The 12,643-nt window shown below is 43.8% G+C and overlaps 1 protein-coding gene across 1 annotated transcript in view; it reads left to right on the plus strand.

Moving 5' to 3' along the window:
• Positions 1–12,643, plus strand: part of LOC114884591 (histone-arginine methyltransferase CARM1-like) — a 262,834-nt gene that overhangs the window by 242,169 nt on the left and 8,022 nt on the right. Inside the window, exons 10-11 of the mRNA XM_029203636.1 lie at positions 1,304–1,393; positions 3,223–3,360. Of these exons, the coding sequence (XP_029059469.1) occupies positions 1,304–1,393; positions 3,223–3,360 (228 nt within the window). The remainder of the gene's footprint in view (positions 1–1,303; positions 1,394–3,222; positions 3,361–12,643) is intronic.

The raw sequence follows: 12,643 nt of genomic DNA on the forward strand, positions 1-12,643 counted from the left end.
TAATAACTGCCACAGGTCCAGACAAAATTGACTTCCATTGGCTTTATTTGCTGCTCTGAGCTGCCTCCTGAGTCAGGGAATTTTTTGAAAATTATGTCTTTGTTGGCGTTTCAGAGATGTCATTCATTCATTTGTTGCATTGATTCAGCAAATGTTTGTTAAGATTCTGCTTTGTGCTGGGTACTGTACTGGTGCTTGCACAGATACATTAAGTAATTTCTTAAGTCTCTCGTTGAGGAGCTCATGGTCTGTTTAGCGGAATTCCAAAAGTGGGAGGAAATAATTACAGTGCATTAACAAACAAATTCAATGTGACAAGTACAATGGAAAACTCTAGAAATGCTCTTGACTACTGCAGGGTGGAAGAAGTTAGGCCTTTGGTGGCACCATCAATGCAAATAATCTTAAAAATAAGATTTTCCTTTGAAAATCTCTAGCACGTTCACTAAAATGTGTCTCCCTGGAGCAGTACAGCCTCAGCAGTGGACCAATAATATCATCTTTTAATTGTGGAAGACTTTGAGATTTACAAAGCACTCTCATATACATTTTTTCCCACTTGACACCCACAAGAACCGTGAAAGGGAAGTAGAAGAGAGATTTTGCCACTCTTCAACAAAAGAGGAAACTGAGGCTCAGAGAATTAAGTGACTTACCAAAGTTCCACAGCTAAAACAGGTCCAGCTTCTAGATTTTGTTGTATCTTTTCCAACATTCTTTCTCTTCCAACTTACTCTGCATTTGGCATCAGCGATGGCCACTTCTGCATGACTCCTGCTGTAGCCTGGTGGGAAGTTAAATTGCCTCCCTGAAAAATAAATGAACTATGACAGTGACCTTCTGAGATTGATGTTCCCCCCTTGTGGTCCATTTCATCTTTTAGGGGCCTGAGTAGCCTTTCCCTTCTGAACAGCTGCATAGGGGAGCTGCCACAGCCCATGTTTTGGCTTCTGGAAGGACGGTTGTCAGCTATGTCCTGAGTCATCCTCCTGTTCAGTGGTCCAACCCAGCTCCGGATGCTGCACTCGCCCTGTGGAGTTCTGGGTCACTGCAGCACAGTGGGCTGGTCCTTGCAGAGTTTCATCAAGAAGCAGCATTCTCAAATGTGCAGCATCACCCAAGCATTAATCACCCACTAAGAGTATCTTGCTGCCAAAGCAAGAGCGCTTAAGAGAAAAAGAAAATGTTCTGTGAATGTTCCCACTGATCTCACAAGTGTATCCAGTATGTCTGTCAACAACAACAAAAGTAATTCCAAGTGTTTCTTTTTTTCTTTCTTTCTTTTTTTTTTATTTCCTTGCAGAGTAGAAATTCCGTTTGTGTTTCAGATTGCGCAGTCTGGCCTCATCCACGGCCTGGCATTCTGGTTTGACGTGGCCTTTGTTGGCTCTCTGTATGTATCATACCCCTTCCTTGCCTACTGTCTCCCATGCCATCCTCTACTATTTGTCCCCATAACTTTAAACTTATTAAAAAACTAAGCTCAACAGCCGTAATATTTTGTTTCTCCATGTTTCCAGAAAATAAACACTGATGTTAATGTTACTTTTACATTTTAGAGTGAAATGAAAATAAGACAGTTTTCCGTAGTTGCCATATCAATTCTGGCTAAAATACTCTTAGGCCAGTTGTGTTGGGATTTGGAGGAGTCAGAAGAGGGCCTGTGCTTTATCAACCAGCCTGTTCTTTTCCACAATAGATGGGGGCATGGGGCAGGCCAGCCCCTGGCATTGTTTCCATCACACCTAGTTATAGAACCTCTTGTGTCTGAGTCATATCTCAAATCATACTTTCCCCCATGTTGGTTCACAGGTCACCATTTCACGATCTAGAATCCTTTTTCAATGATCAGGCAGGCGGCATTAGGTAACTTCCCCCTCTGTGCACTCCTCTCTCCCCTACTGGAAAGGTTTGCAAGTTGTAGGGGAGAGACCACCTACTAGTCGACTGTCAGTGTTGGGTGTGCTTTTAAGGGCTGTGCTGCTCCTATGAACCCCAAGTCTGTGCTCTCCTCCTGACACCCCTGCTCTCTTCCCAGGCTTCTCCATGTGTCCCAGCTAGCAGTGAGGGTTCATCTGGGCCACGCGACCAGGCAGAAGGAAAACTGACAGTACACTCTCCTCCACTTCTTATAAAAACATCCAGGCTCTCCATAGCATCTACTGAGAAAGACGTGTCTTTGGGTCTGTGATACAGCTCAGGGGGCTTGGGGGACTCAGAGGAGGCCGGGATCCCTGGAAGCCTTGTCTGGGCTGACAATCAGAGAGAAAGGAAACAATGTACAAGTCATTCCTATTCCACACAGCACGTGTGTTCAAGGAATCTGTGCATCTATTTCTCAGACTCTCCCCCACTAACATCCCAAGTAAACGAATTTGTTCCTGCAAGGGTAAGGGAGATAAGCGTGAAGCCGCCTGCTTCAAGGGGGAAATTTCTTTGAAGTTAAATGCTTTATCTTAAAAAGCTGTAGAACATTTGCATTCTACTCCGTAATATAGCTGAATATATATTTTGATATAAAGGTGGTTTATATTACTTAGCAGTTAAATTATATAAAATTCCCCCCGAAAATCTTCAAGGCAAAATGTCCTCTCTAGCAATTTTCCCCGTGTTCAATGTGCACCTTACTACCTGCAAGCCCATGACCACTGCCTAATCGCAGGACAGGTGACCCTAGCATTCAAAGCACCAGCAGGGTGTCCCCACTTCTTCATATGAAATGAAAAACGTCAACTTGAACACACACACACACACACACAATGTCTGGGCTTGAAGGGCAGTAGAGGCCATCTGCCCCCGTAGTTTTTCTTGCTTCCAGAAACCCCATCAGGACCCCTGAACAGGTGGGCATGAGACAGTAAGAGGCTACACTCCAGACTTCTCACCCTGCCAGACTTTTCCAACAAATCAATTCCCAATTTAACTCTGTTGTTATCAGCTTCTAATGAGCTTTGACATAGCCATACAGATTGATAGAGTGACCAAGTGCCTGGGTTTGAAGCCTGGCCTGACTCCGTAGGGTTGTTGTAGGATTTAATGGGCTAATTACATAATGCTCTTGGCACTGTACCCAGCACATAGTAACTGCTCAATAAATTGAGCTATTCACATCTTAAAAGTGTTCCATGAGTTAATACGCAATGAAAACCACTTGTCCCCAGTTCAATCCATTAATGTGGGCCTGGAGCCTAACTGGCTTTTAACTCTTGCCTTGCCCCACAGGGTAACAGTTTGGCTGTCAACAGCGCCCACTGAGCCTCTGACTCACTGGTATCAGGTGCGGTGCCTTCTTCAGACTCCTCTCTTTGCCAAGGAAGGAGAGACCCTCTCAGGGAGAGTGCTGTTTGTGGCCAATAAACGGTAAGCAGGAGAGTACCGACGGATCCCGCCTATTTCCTGGGCGCTGACAGGTGGGAGCGAGAGGAAGCTGGCAGGCCCCTGAGACTCCAGCACCAGAAATGGACAGCAGCCTTTACAGAGGCCTGGCTGAGTTTGCTGAGATGCCCTCAGCCTCAAAGCCTGCAGGGCACACGTCACCTTGCACTGAGCACGGCCAGGAAGAAAAGCTTAAGATAAGTCAAGGGCAGTGTTCCCCACCTGACCGCAGAGGGAGAGGGAGGGAAGGAGGGAGGGAGGGAGGGAGGGAGGGAGGGAGGAAGGAAGGAAGGAAGGAAGGAAGGAAGGAAGGAAGGAAGGAAGGAAGGAAGGAAGGAAGGAAGGAAGGAAGGAAATCGAAGGAAATCTATCAGCTTATGGGAGCATTTGTCAAAGACTTGAATTATCAAGCGCTCTAAAACCCACGTCAGCTTCCTGGCCTTACTTCCATCTGTCTAGCCACACATCCCCAAATTTAGTACTGGGAAATCGATCTGTACTGCAGGGGGGAAAGTACTGCAGGGGTGGTTCATGGTGTGTGAGGCAGGACCGGCTGCTTCTCTCTGGTAATGGACTCACGAGGTCTCAGCAGTGAATACTTTGACTTACCTCATTTTTAGAAGGCTCTATTTTCTTTCATCTTGTTGGAGCTTTTCCTGGGTGAATTAGCGGAGAAAGGCATAGAGGAGTAGCTCAAGGACTCTCAGGATATTACGGGTATTCAGAGGTCACCTCATCCAACTTGCTTCCCTCCCTACCGGCACTCCCACCCCCACCACCTTCCTTGGACCTGTGCTTAAACACTCCAGTGACAGAGAGCTCACTACCTCACCAATCAACCCTTCCACTTTTAAAGTCTTTATTTTTTTCATGACAAAAACCAAACATGTTCACATGTAAGTTGAAAACTACAAGAGTGTCTAGAGTCCAGCCATGCTCCCACCCTCACCCCATCCCCCAGATGTGAGCCCTTAGTCCTTATCCTTTCAAGTCATGTTTGGTGCATGTACCAACATCGTTGTAGAGTTGTTATTGTTTTATAGGAAGGTTACACTAGCAGTCTGCAACTTCAGTTTTCACTTAGTAATAAGTCCTGAATCTGTACAGATAGATCTGCTTTGTTCTTTTCATAAGTGCAGAACAGCCAAGGACATGGATATACCATAATGTCTTTTTAAAAATCCCTGATTCACTGACATTTAGGTTGCTTCCAATTTTTTTTTTTTTTTTTTTTGGCCATTGCAAAAAATTCTGCACTAAGTATCCTTGAACATAGAGCTTGCACAGTGACATGAATATTTCTAAGTGAGATGCCTAAAAAGAGAAATGCTGGATCAAAGGGTAGGTACATGTTGCAGTCTGCTAGATCCTACCTTTCTCAGTGACTGCACCAATTTCCACTCATACCAGCAACAGATAAGCAAACTCTTTTCTCCACGTCTCTCCTGAAACTGGATGATAACTCTCTCTATGGCTTTTGCAAATCCAATAGACTCCAAAATAAGTGTTTAAAGTTGCATCTGGTTGTTTTGGTTTATAATTCTTTTATTACTTATAAGGTTATGACTTTCCATATAGTCATTGACTGTTGACTTTCTTCTACTTTAGACATCTTTAATTATTAAAAAATTATTCTTGCTGTTGATCACAGATCTATTGATACTTTGTGTAGATTCAACTCATTGATCTTAGTTATGTTTCTGAATTCAAAAGAAATAGGTCTGTTCCAACCTCCAAATGGCAGTTGTTCAAGTATTAGGAGCATCTTACCGAATATATTCCTGGTCTCCCTGTCCTCAGGCTAACATCCTCAAGTCCTCCCTCCTATAAGAGTGATTTTGAAATAGTTTAAAATTCTAAGTCCTTCCCTCTGGAAATACGCAGGGTCTCAATGTCCCCTTTAAAATAGTTCTCCAGAAAAGGGAACCCTCTTGCACTGTTGGTGGGAATGTAAATTGATACAGCCACTATGGAGAACAGTATGGAGGTTCCTTAAGAAACTAAAAATAGAACTTCCATACGACCCAGCAATCCCACTACTGGGCATACACCCTGAGAAAACCGTAATTCAAAAAGACACATACACCCCAATGTTCACTGCAGTACTATTTACAATAGCCACGTCATGGAAGCAACCTAAATGCCCATCGACAGACGAATGGATAAAGAACATGTGGTACATATATACAATGAAATATTACTCAGCCATAAAAAGGAACGAAATTGAGTTATTTGTAGTGAGGTGGATGGACCTAGAGACTGTCATACAGAGTGAAGTAAGTCAGAAAGAGAAAAACAAATACCATGTGCTAACACATATATATGGAATCTTAAAAAAAATAAAGTTTCTGAAGAACCTAGGGGCAGGACAGGAATCAAGATGCAGATGCAGAGAATGGACTTGAGGACACGGGGAGTGGGAAGGGTAAGCTGGGACGAAGTGAGAGAGTCGCATGGACATATATACACTACCAAATGTAAAATAGATAGCTGGTGGGAAGCAGCTGCATAGCACAGGGAGATCAGCTCGGTGCTTTGTGACCACCTAGAGGGGTGGGGTAGGGAGGGTGGGAGGGAGGGAGACGCAAGAGGGAGGGGATATGGGGATATATGTATACGTATAGCTGATTCACTTTGTTATAAAGCAGAAACTAACACCATTGTAAAGCAATTATACTCCAATAAAGATGTTTAAGAACAAAATAAAATAAAATAGTTCTCCAAAACTAAATACAGGACAGCATACATGTCCTGGCAAGTGCTGGCTACAAATCGACAGTGAACGCTGCTGTTTTGAGTACCATACTTACAATAATAATGTAATTAAAGTTTAAATTAAGTTAGGGGCCATTTTACTTGAGTGTTTAGATTATTAAAAGCAAAAAGTATATTTTTACATGACCTTTAAGTCATTTCTCCCTTCTCCTAGTATGCAGCTGAGTTTTGTCAGCTTCAATTCAAGTTTTTGTATTTATTCCGCTCATGCATTTATCATGCTGTTTTTAGATCCTTACTAGAGCCAATGGATTATCTTACTTACTTAAAAAATTTTTGGGGGGTAGCACGTTAGTGAGTCCTACCATTTTGTATCATTTGCAAATTTAATAGGCAAACTTTTATTTAAAAATTATTAAGCAGAGAGAAGCCCGGGGTGTAAACCTTCCTTCAAAATTTGCATAGCCTAATTATCCTGAGCAAAAGAAGCCGGTCTTAATATGTTACATACTGTATGATCCCATATGTATGACTTTCTTGAAAAGACAAAACTATAGTGATGGAGACAGATTAGTGGTTGCCAGGGGTTATGGGTGGGGAGACAGTGTGACTGCAAAGGAATCATAACATCCTGATTGTGGTGGCAGTATTTACATAAATCTATACCTGTGTTCAAATTCACAGAACTGTACACCAAAAAGGGGGGGCGGCAGTCAACTGTACTGTATAATTTAAAATATAAAATAAATAAGATATTGATTCAGAGGCCTATTCCACAATTAATATAAAGCTATGTTAGAAATAAGACAAATAAGTTATTTAAGGTACAGCATGGTGGTTATAGTTAATAATACTGTATTATATACTTGAAAGTTGCTAAGAGAGTAGATCTTCAATGTTCTCACAAGAAAAAAAGAAATGGTAATTATGTGAAATGATGGAGGTGTTGGCTAATGCTATGGTGGGAATCATTTTGGAATATGTAAGTGTATCAAATCAATGTGTTGTTTACTTACCTTAAACTTACACAACGTTATATCTCAATTATGTCTCAATAAAGCCCCCCCCCAAAAAAATTTTAAAAATTTGCATAGCCTTTGGATCTGGCCTGGAAGCAGCTCAAAATGCCTCCACCTGTGCTCATATCCAGCCCACATTCCTCCATCCAGGCCAGAGGAAATGTGAACCAACCTTTATTGAATGTGATTCCAGATGAGCTTAACCTCTAGTTTCACCCTCATTGCCCAGTCCAATAACACTGACACAAAGGGAAATGAAAGTAATTGGACACAGCTATTACTATTCTTTTGTGAAACTATGCTATATCTCTAGTTTTCATAACTTTCTATCTCCTTAAATGGCTGTTTAATTTTTTAATAGATAATATAGTTACACTGTACACAACAGAAATGTGCAAAAAGGCTTACAGTGGGCTTCCCTGGTGGCGCAGTGGTTGAGAGTCCGCCTGCCAATGCAGGGAACACGGGTTCGTGCCCCGGTCCAGGAAGATCCCACATGCCGCGGAGCGGCTGGGCCCGTGAGCCACGGCCGCTGAGCCTGCACGTCCGGAGCCTGTGCTCCGCAACGGGAGAGGCCACAGTGGTGAGACGCCTGCGTACCGCCAAAAAAAAAAGGCTTACAGTGAAAAGTCTTCATCCCGGTGCCAGACCCCATTCATTCCCCTCCTCCTGCTCCAGCGTGAAGCCACCGTTAACTGCTCCTTGTGTATCTCTTAGAGTTTCATTTTGGATATACAGTTAGAAAATACTGTACTTGTAGGAATACTTTTCCCTCTGTTTTTATACCTAAATGGCAACATTCTATACCTGTTTGCTACATCTTAATTTTCTCACTTAACATCTCGAATACATTTCCATATCAGTACATTGAGATCGTTCTCTTCCTCTGCCTTGAGTTACGGTATTTGTGCATCATTGTCTTCCTTCATAAACATTATCACTTCCTTCATGGAGGTAAGGGCTTCATTGCAGTTTTAAAAATTTGTAACAAAATATTTGCTCACATTTTTCAATTTGTGCCATCATTTATCTACTGTGTGTTTTTTTAGCTGTTAGTAAAATTTCTACTCTTTTTCTGCTTTTTTTCTAACAACATCTTTGTATTAATGTTATGGTTGTTCATCAGCCAGTTAGTGAGACTTTTCTGGACAGCAATTGACAAGAAAGAAGTTCCTATGGTGGGGAGAAATGTGACCATCTTCATGCTGTTGTTCTCAACTCACACTTTCTCTCCTTCTGTGCTGCTACAGAGTCATACTGCTTCCTGCAAATATGGCTCCTCTTGTGATTCTTTATATAATTCTTTATGTTCCAGTTCCACAAGAATTTCTGCCCAGTAGCCTTGCTCACCCCAATTCCTGCACATCATGTTACAAGAAATAAAGCTTTTGTGTTCCAGAAAATGTATCTGCAGGTAGTGTATTTGTGTAAGTACCTTCTGAGATGTGCTGGCCCTGGACTGTCTTGCCCCTCTTTGCACTTCTGTACTTTTTCCCATACAGCTTACAATCAATCTCAAGTGCTTTTGCAGCCCTTACACCTAAGTTGGAGATGGCAGATATATCTTTCTCCCAGTTTTACAGAACATGTGGTCTGTGGTCTGCAGTATCTTTCTATTCTCCTTGTTTGGGGAGTGCTTCTAGGAGGAAAAGTGAGAAATACTAACTTATACCCAGTTCTTCCTGGAAGTCACCACTTTATTCCTAAATCCTTATACATCACCTGTTTAATGACTAGTTATTTAAAAAGTGCTAAGGAGCAGTAACCAGCATCTGCCTGGAGTTTTGGACTTTGCCTTTTCTGCTTTGTGCAAACCAGGATAACGTTCATTTGCTTTCAAATATTTATATTTTAAGGTATCTCAGGGTGTAATTAGGTGAGTGAATTTAAGTCATCATCTTCTCCCACTCCTTTTTTCTAATGTATCTTGGGTTTCATCCTTATCAGTCATATTTTTCTACCCTCCCTTCCTTCATTCCCCCAATAGGCAAGAAGAAAGCAAAGCAAACCATGTTCACACCCCTGCCTCATGACTCCCAGGGCTCCCTCCTACAGCCCTCTACACTTTCATCATGGCGCCTTTGTTATGTTGCTGTTATTTGTCTATATGTGAGCTCCCACAAAAGAGGGCCTGAGTCGTATTCTATGGTGCCCCTCCTCACTTAATACGTTCCAGAGATTCAGCAGTGGTGTGGGATGACTACCGGAATGATGGGGTCATATGCTGCTGATTCCTGTATGATTAAAAATGTAGCCCAGCACAACTGAAAGAAGATGCGGAGATACCATGGGCATGCAGTGCTTTTGCAGGAGGAAGAAAGGGAGGAAGTTCTGTATCTTATTAGACCAGCACCCTTGTGTAGTGAAAGAGACTAGATTTTGGAGTCTGGATGTAGCCCGGTTCTGTCCAGTCTCTCTTCCATACTGCTTGCTACTTGAGTGATCTTGGGCAAGTTAATGAATCTCTGTAGCACCCCAGTTCCCTTACCTCATCATCTATAAAGTAGAATGTATAATAATTGTCTCACTAGGATTTTGCGGATATTAAGGGAGAAAACATAGTGTAGTAATTCACACGTATGTCCACAGTAAACCTTAGTTCCCTTTCCTCTTCCCTTGCTCTCTTTCTTACTCTCATTGTATCTCATCAGATTTTTTTTGTCTTAAAATTGTTTTCCTTGGTATTTTCTGCAAACCTCAGCACTTCCTTAATGTCAGGGTTTTCACACTATTTTTTCAGTAAGGTTCTGCCTCTTTGTTCTGCCTTAGATTGGACCTCCCCTTCCCTTATCATCAAATATTCTTTTAAACTCTGACCTCCTGGGAGAACTCCCTGTGCAACCACACCAGTGTGACAATGACTGCCCTTTTCTTCCCTGCCGGGAACATTTATGATTGTATTGGTAGCATTTTACTTCTGACAGCCTCCCATCATTCTTGAGTTGTCATTCATTTTATTGCTCTGGACAGTAAAAGAGAACATCTCTTTTTTATGCAGTTTATGAAATTTATATCCCTAAAGTTCACAGAAATGGTCTCCAAAGTTGTTTGATTATGTGCACCTATGAGTAAAATCACTTTATGCACGTGTTCCCCAAGTACACTAACATTTCTCTTTTAATTATGTGAATGTGGGCTTCCCTCGTGTCACAGTGGCCGAGAATCCGCCTGCCAATGCAGGGGACATGGGTTCGAGCCCTGGTCCAGGAAGATCCCACATGCCACAGAGCAACTAAGCCCGTGTGCCACAACTACTGAGCCTGCGCTCTGGAGCCCACAAGCCACAACTACTGAGCCTGCGTGCTGCGACTGCTGAAGCCCGTGCGCCTAGAGCCTGTGCTCCGCAACAAGAGAAGCCACCGCAAGGAGAAGCCCACGCACTGCAACAAAGAGTAGCCCCGGCTGGCCACAACTGGAGGGGGCCCGCACACAGCAACGAAGACCCAACGCAGCCAAAAATAAAATAAATATATATAGAAAAAGCTTTAATTATGTGAATGTACTACAGTAATAATAGTAGAAAATACAAAACCAAGTGCTATAGATAGACCTATATGGATGTATATATATGTGTGTGTATGTGTGTGTGTGTGTATATATATATATATATATATATATATATATACACACACATGCATAGAGAGGTCTGTGTACATATACACATACAGTGTGCATTTTATAAGACACAAAAATAAAACTAAAAAGAATTTAAAAAATCAATATGGCTTATCGCTGGATCTAGCTCAGCTGCTTATCCTGTGCCAAAATGTTTTGAAACAAAAGTTTAAAATTTTGGATCCCTAGTGAAGGTCTGCTGTGCTCAGGTGTGCTGCCAGAGAAGTTGGTTTGCAGAGACTTTGATGAGATGCATGGTTTATAAAACTAGAAGACGTGCTGACCGAAGAATGAACACTTTGGAAGCTTCAAGTGCTGCTGCTATAATGCTCAGCATGAAACTGCTTCACCTTGGACTTCAGCGAAGACAAAACCTCTCACTAGGTATGGATTCAGACAGCTGTAGCAGAAAGAATTCTAGGGGGAAACTATTGTGCACACTTAGGTGCAGTGAAGGAGCAAATCTGAACTTTTCACTGACCACACTGAGCCATGGCAGGACATGAAGCTCTTTTTTCCTTCCATTAGGGAGATAGGACTTTGATGAGGGGTAAAGAAGAGGAGTGGGTTGTAAAAAGTATAAAGTGGCAATATTATCATATTTAGTATATGAAAAAGAGCCCTGCTGAAGACCCCGCAGCAAGAACGTACTGATTGTTCTTCCGAATCACAGCAGGAACCGTCCAGTTTTTAGTTGCGACCAATCTGACTCTGCATCCACAGACACACACATTTGAAAATACTTCCGAGTGCTCAATTTATGCTTTAAGTTCTACATTAATTACTTCAAGTATTGTTAATAAGGTGTCTTCTGTTTCGTGAAATGTGTTGGTGTGTCCCTCCCTGACTTGTTTGCCAGGCTGATCTGTCAGCCTTTCTGCGGTGCCAGCAAAGGTTGGCCCCTCCTGAGGAGCTCACTGTTTCAATGTCTAGTTCTCAAGTCTGCCTTCAGGTATCACAAATGCTGTGAACTACTGGATGTGGGTATCATGGAAGAGACATTTTAAAACAAACAAAAAGTTCCAAGTCAGATGAGTTGAAATGAAATAGGATCAAAGGACATTTTTAAAAATATATGGCTATGGAGGGGTGGAGTAAAGACGGCCTACTAGGCGGACGCGGAGTTTGCATCTCCTCACAACTAGGGCACCTACCAGGCACCAGTGGGGGACCACGGACCCCTAAGGGGACAGGAGGAGCCCCCAGCGACCGGGTAGGATGTGGGGCATGGGGGGAGTGAAGGGGGAGGAGAAGTGGAGGCAGGACAGGACTGGCGCCCCTGAGGGGCGACTGGGGGAGGGGAAGGGATCCCACGCCCCAAGGGGGAAATTGGGGAACCATTGGGAGGGCAGAGGATCAAAATGGAGTGTGGCCAGGTTTCCCCTGCCCACTTGGGTACCCAGGAACCTGCTGACATCCTGGGCCTGATCCTCTGCCCACCCAGGTCCCCTCCAGCCCTGCAGGTCCTGAGGGAGTGGGAGGGAAGGATGGGGGAGCAGAAGTAAAGGCTGGACTATGGGACTGGCACCCCTGATGGGCAGCTGGGGGAAGGGAGGAGTTCCTACACCCAGCGGGACCCACCCATGGTTAGGGGTCCAGCGGGGACAGGGGAGACCATGGGGGAGACGGTGGGGGCGGTGTGTGGAGGAATGGAAGGGAACACGACCAGTGCTTTCCCTGTCCACTTAGGCACTGGGGAGCTTGTTGGGGTCCCGGGCCTAACCCTCTGCCCTCGGAGCCTCCCTCCTGCTGCGCAGAACACAAGCTCCACCCCTACACCCCACCCAGGGCCCCACCTCTACACTCTGAGACCCCCTGCCACGCGCTGGACCTAAACCCCACCCACGCACCCTCACACAGGGCCCTACCTCCAAACTCCAGAACTCCACACTCCAGAGGCCCTCCTCTCCACGTGCTGC

This window comes from Monodon monoceros, unplaced genomic scaffold, assembly GCF_005190385.1.
Source record: "Monodon monoceros isolate NGI ecotype Baffin Bay Population unplaced genomic scaffold, NGI_Narwhal_1 Super_Scaffold_5, whole genome shotgun sequence".
Taxonomy (NCBI): domain Eukaryota; kingdom Metazoa; phylum Chordata; class Mammalia; order Artiodactyla; family Monodontidae; genus Monodon; species Monodon monoceros.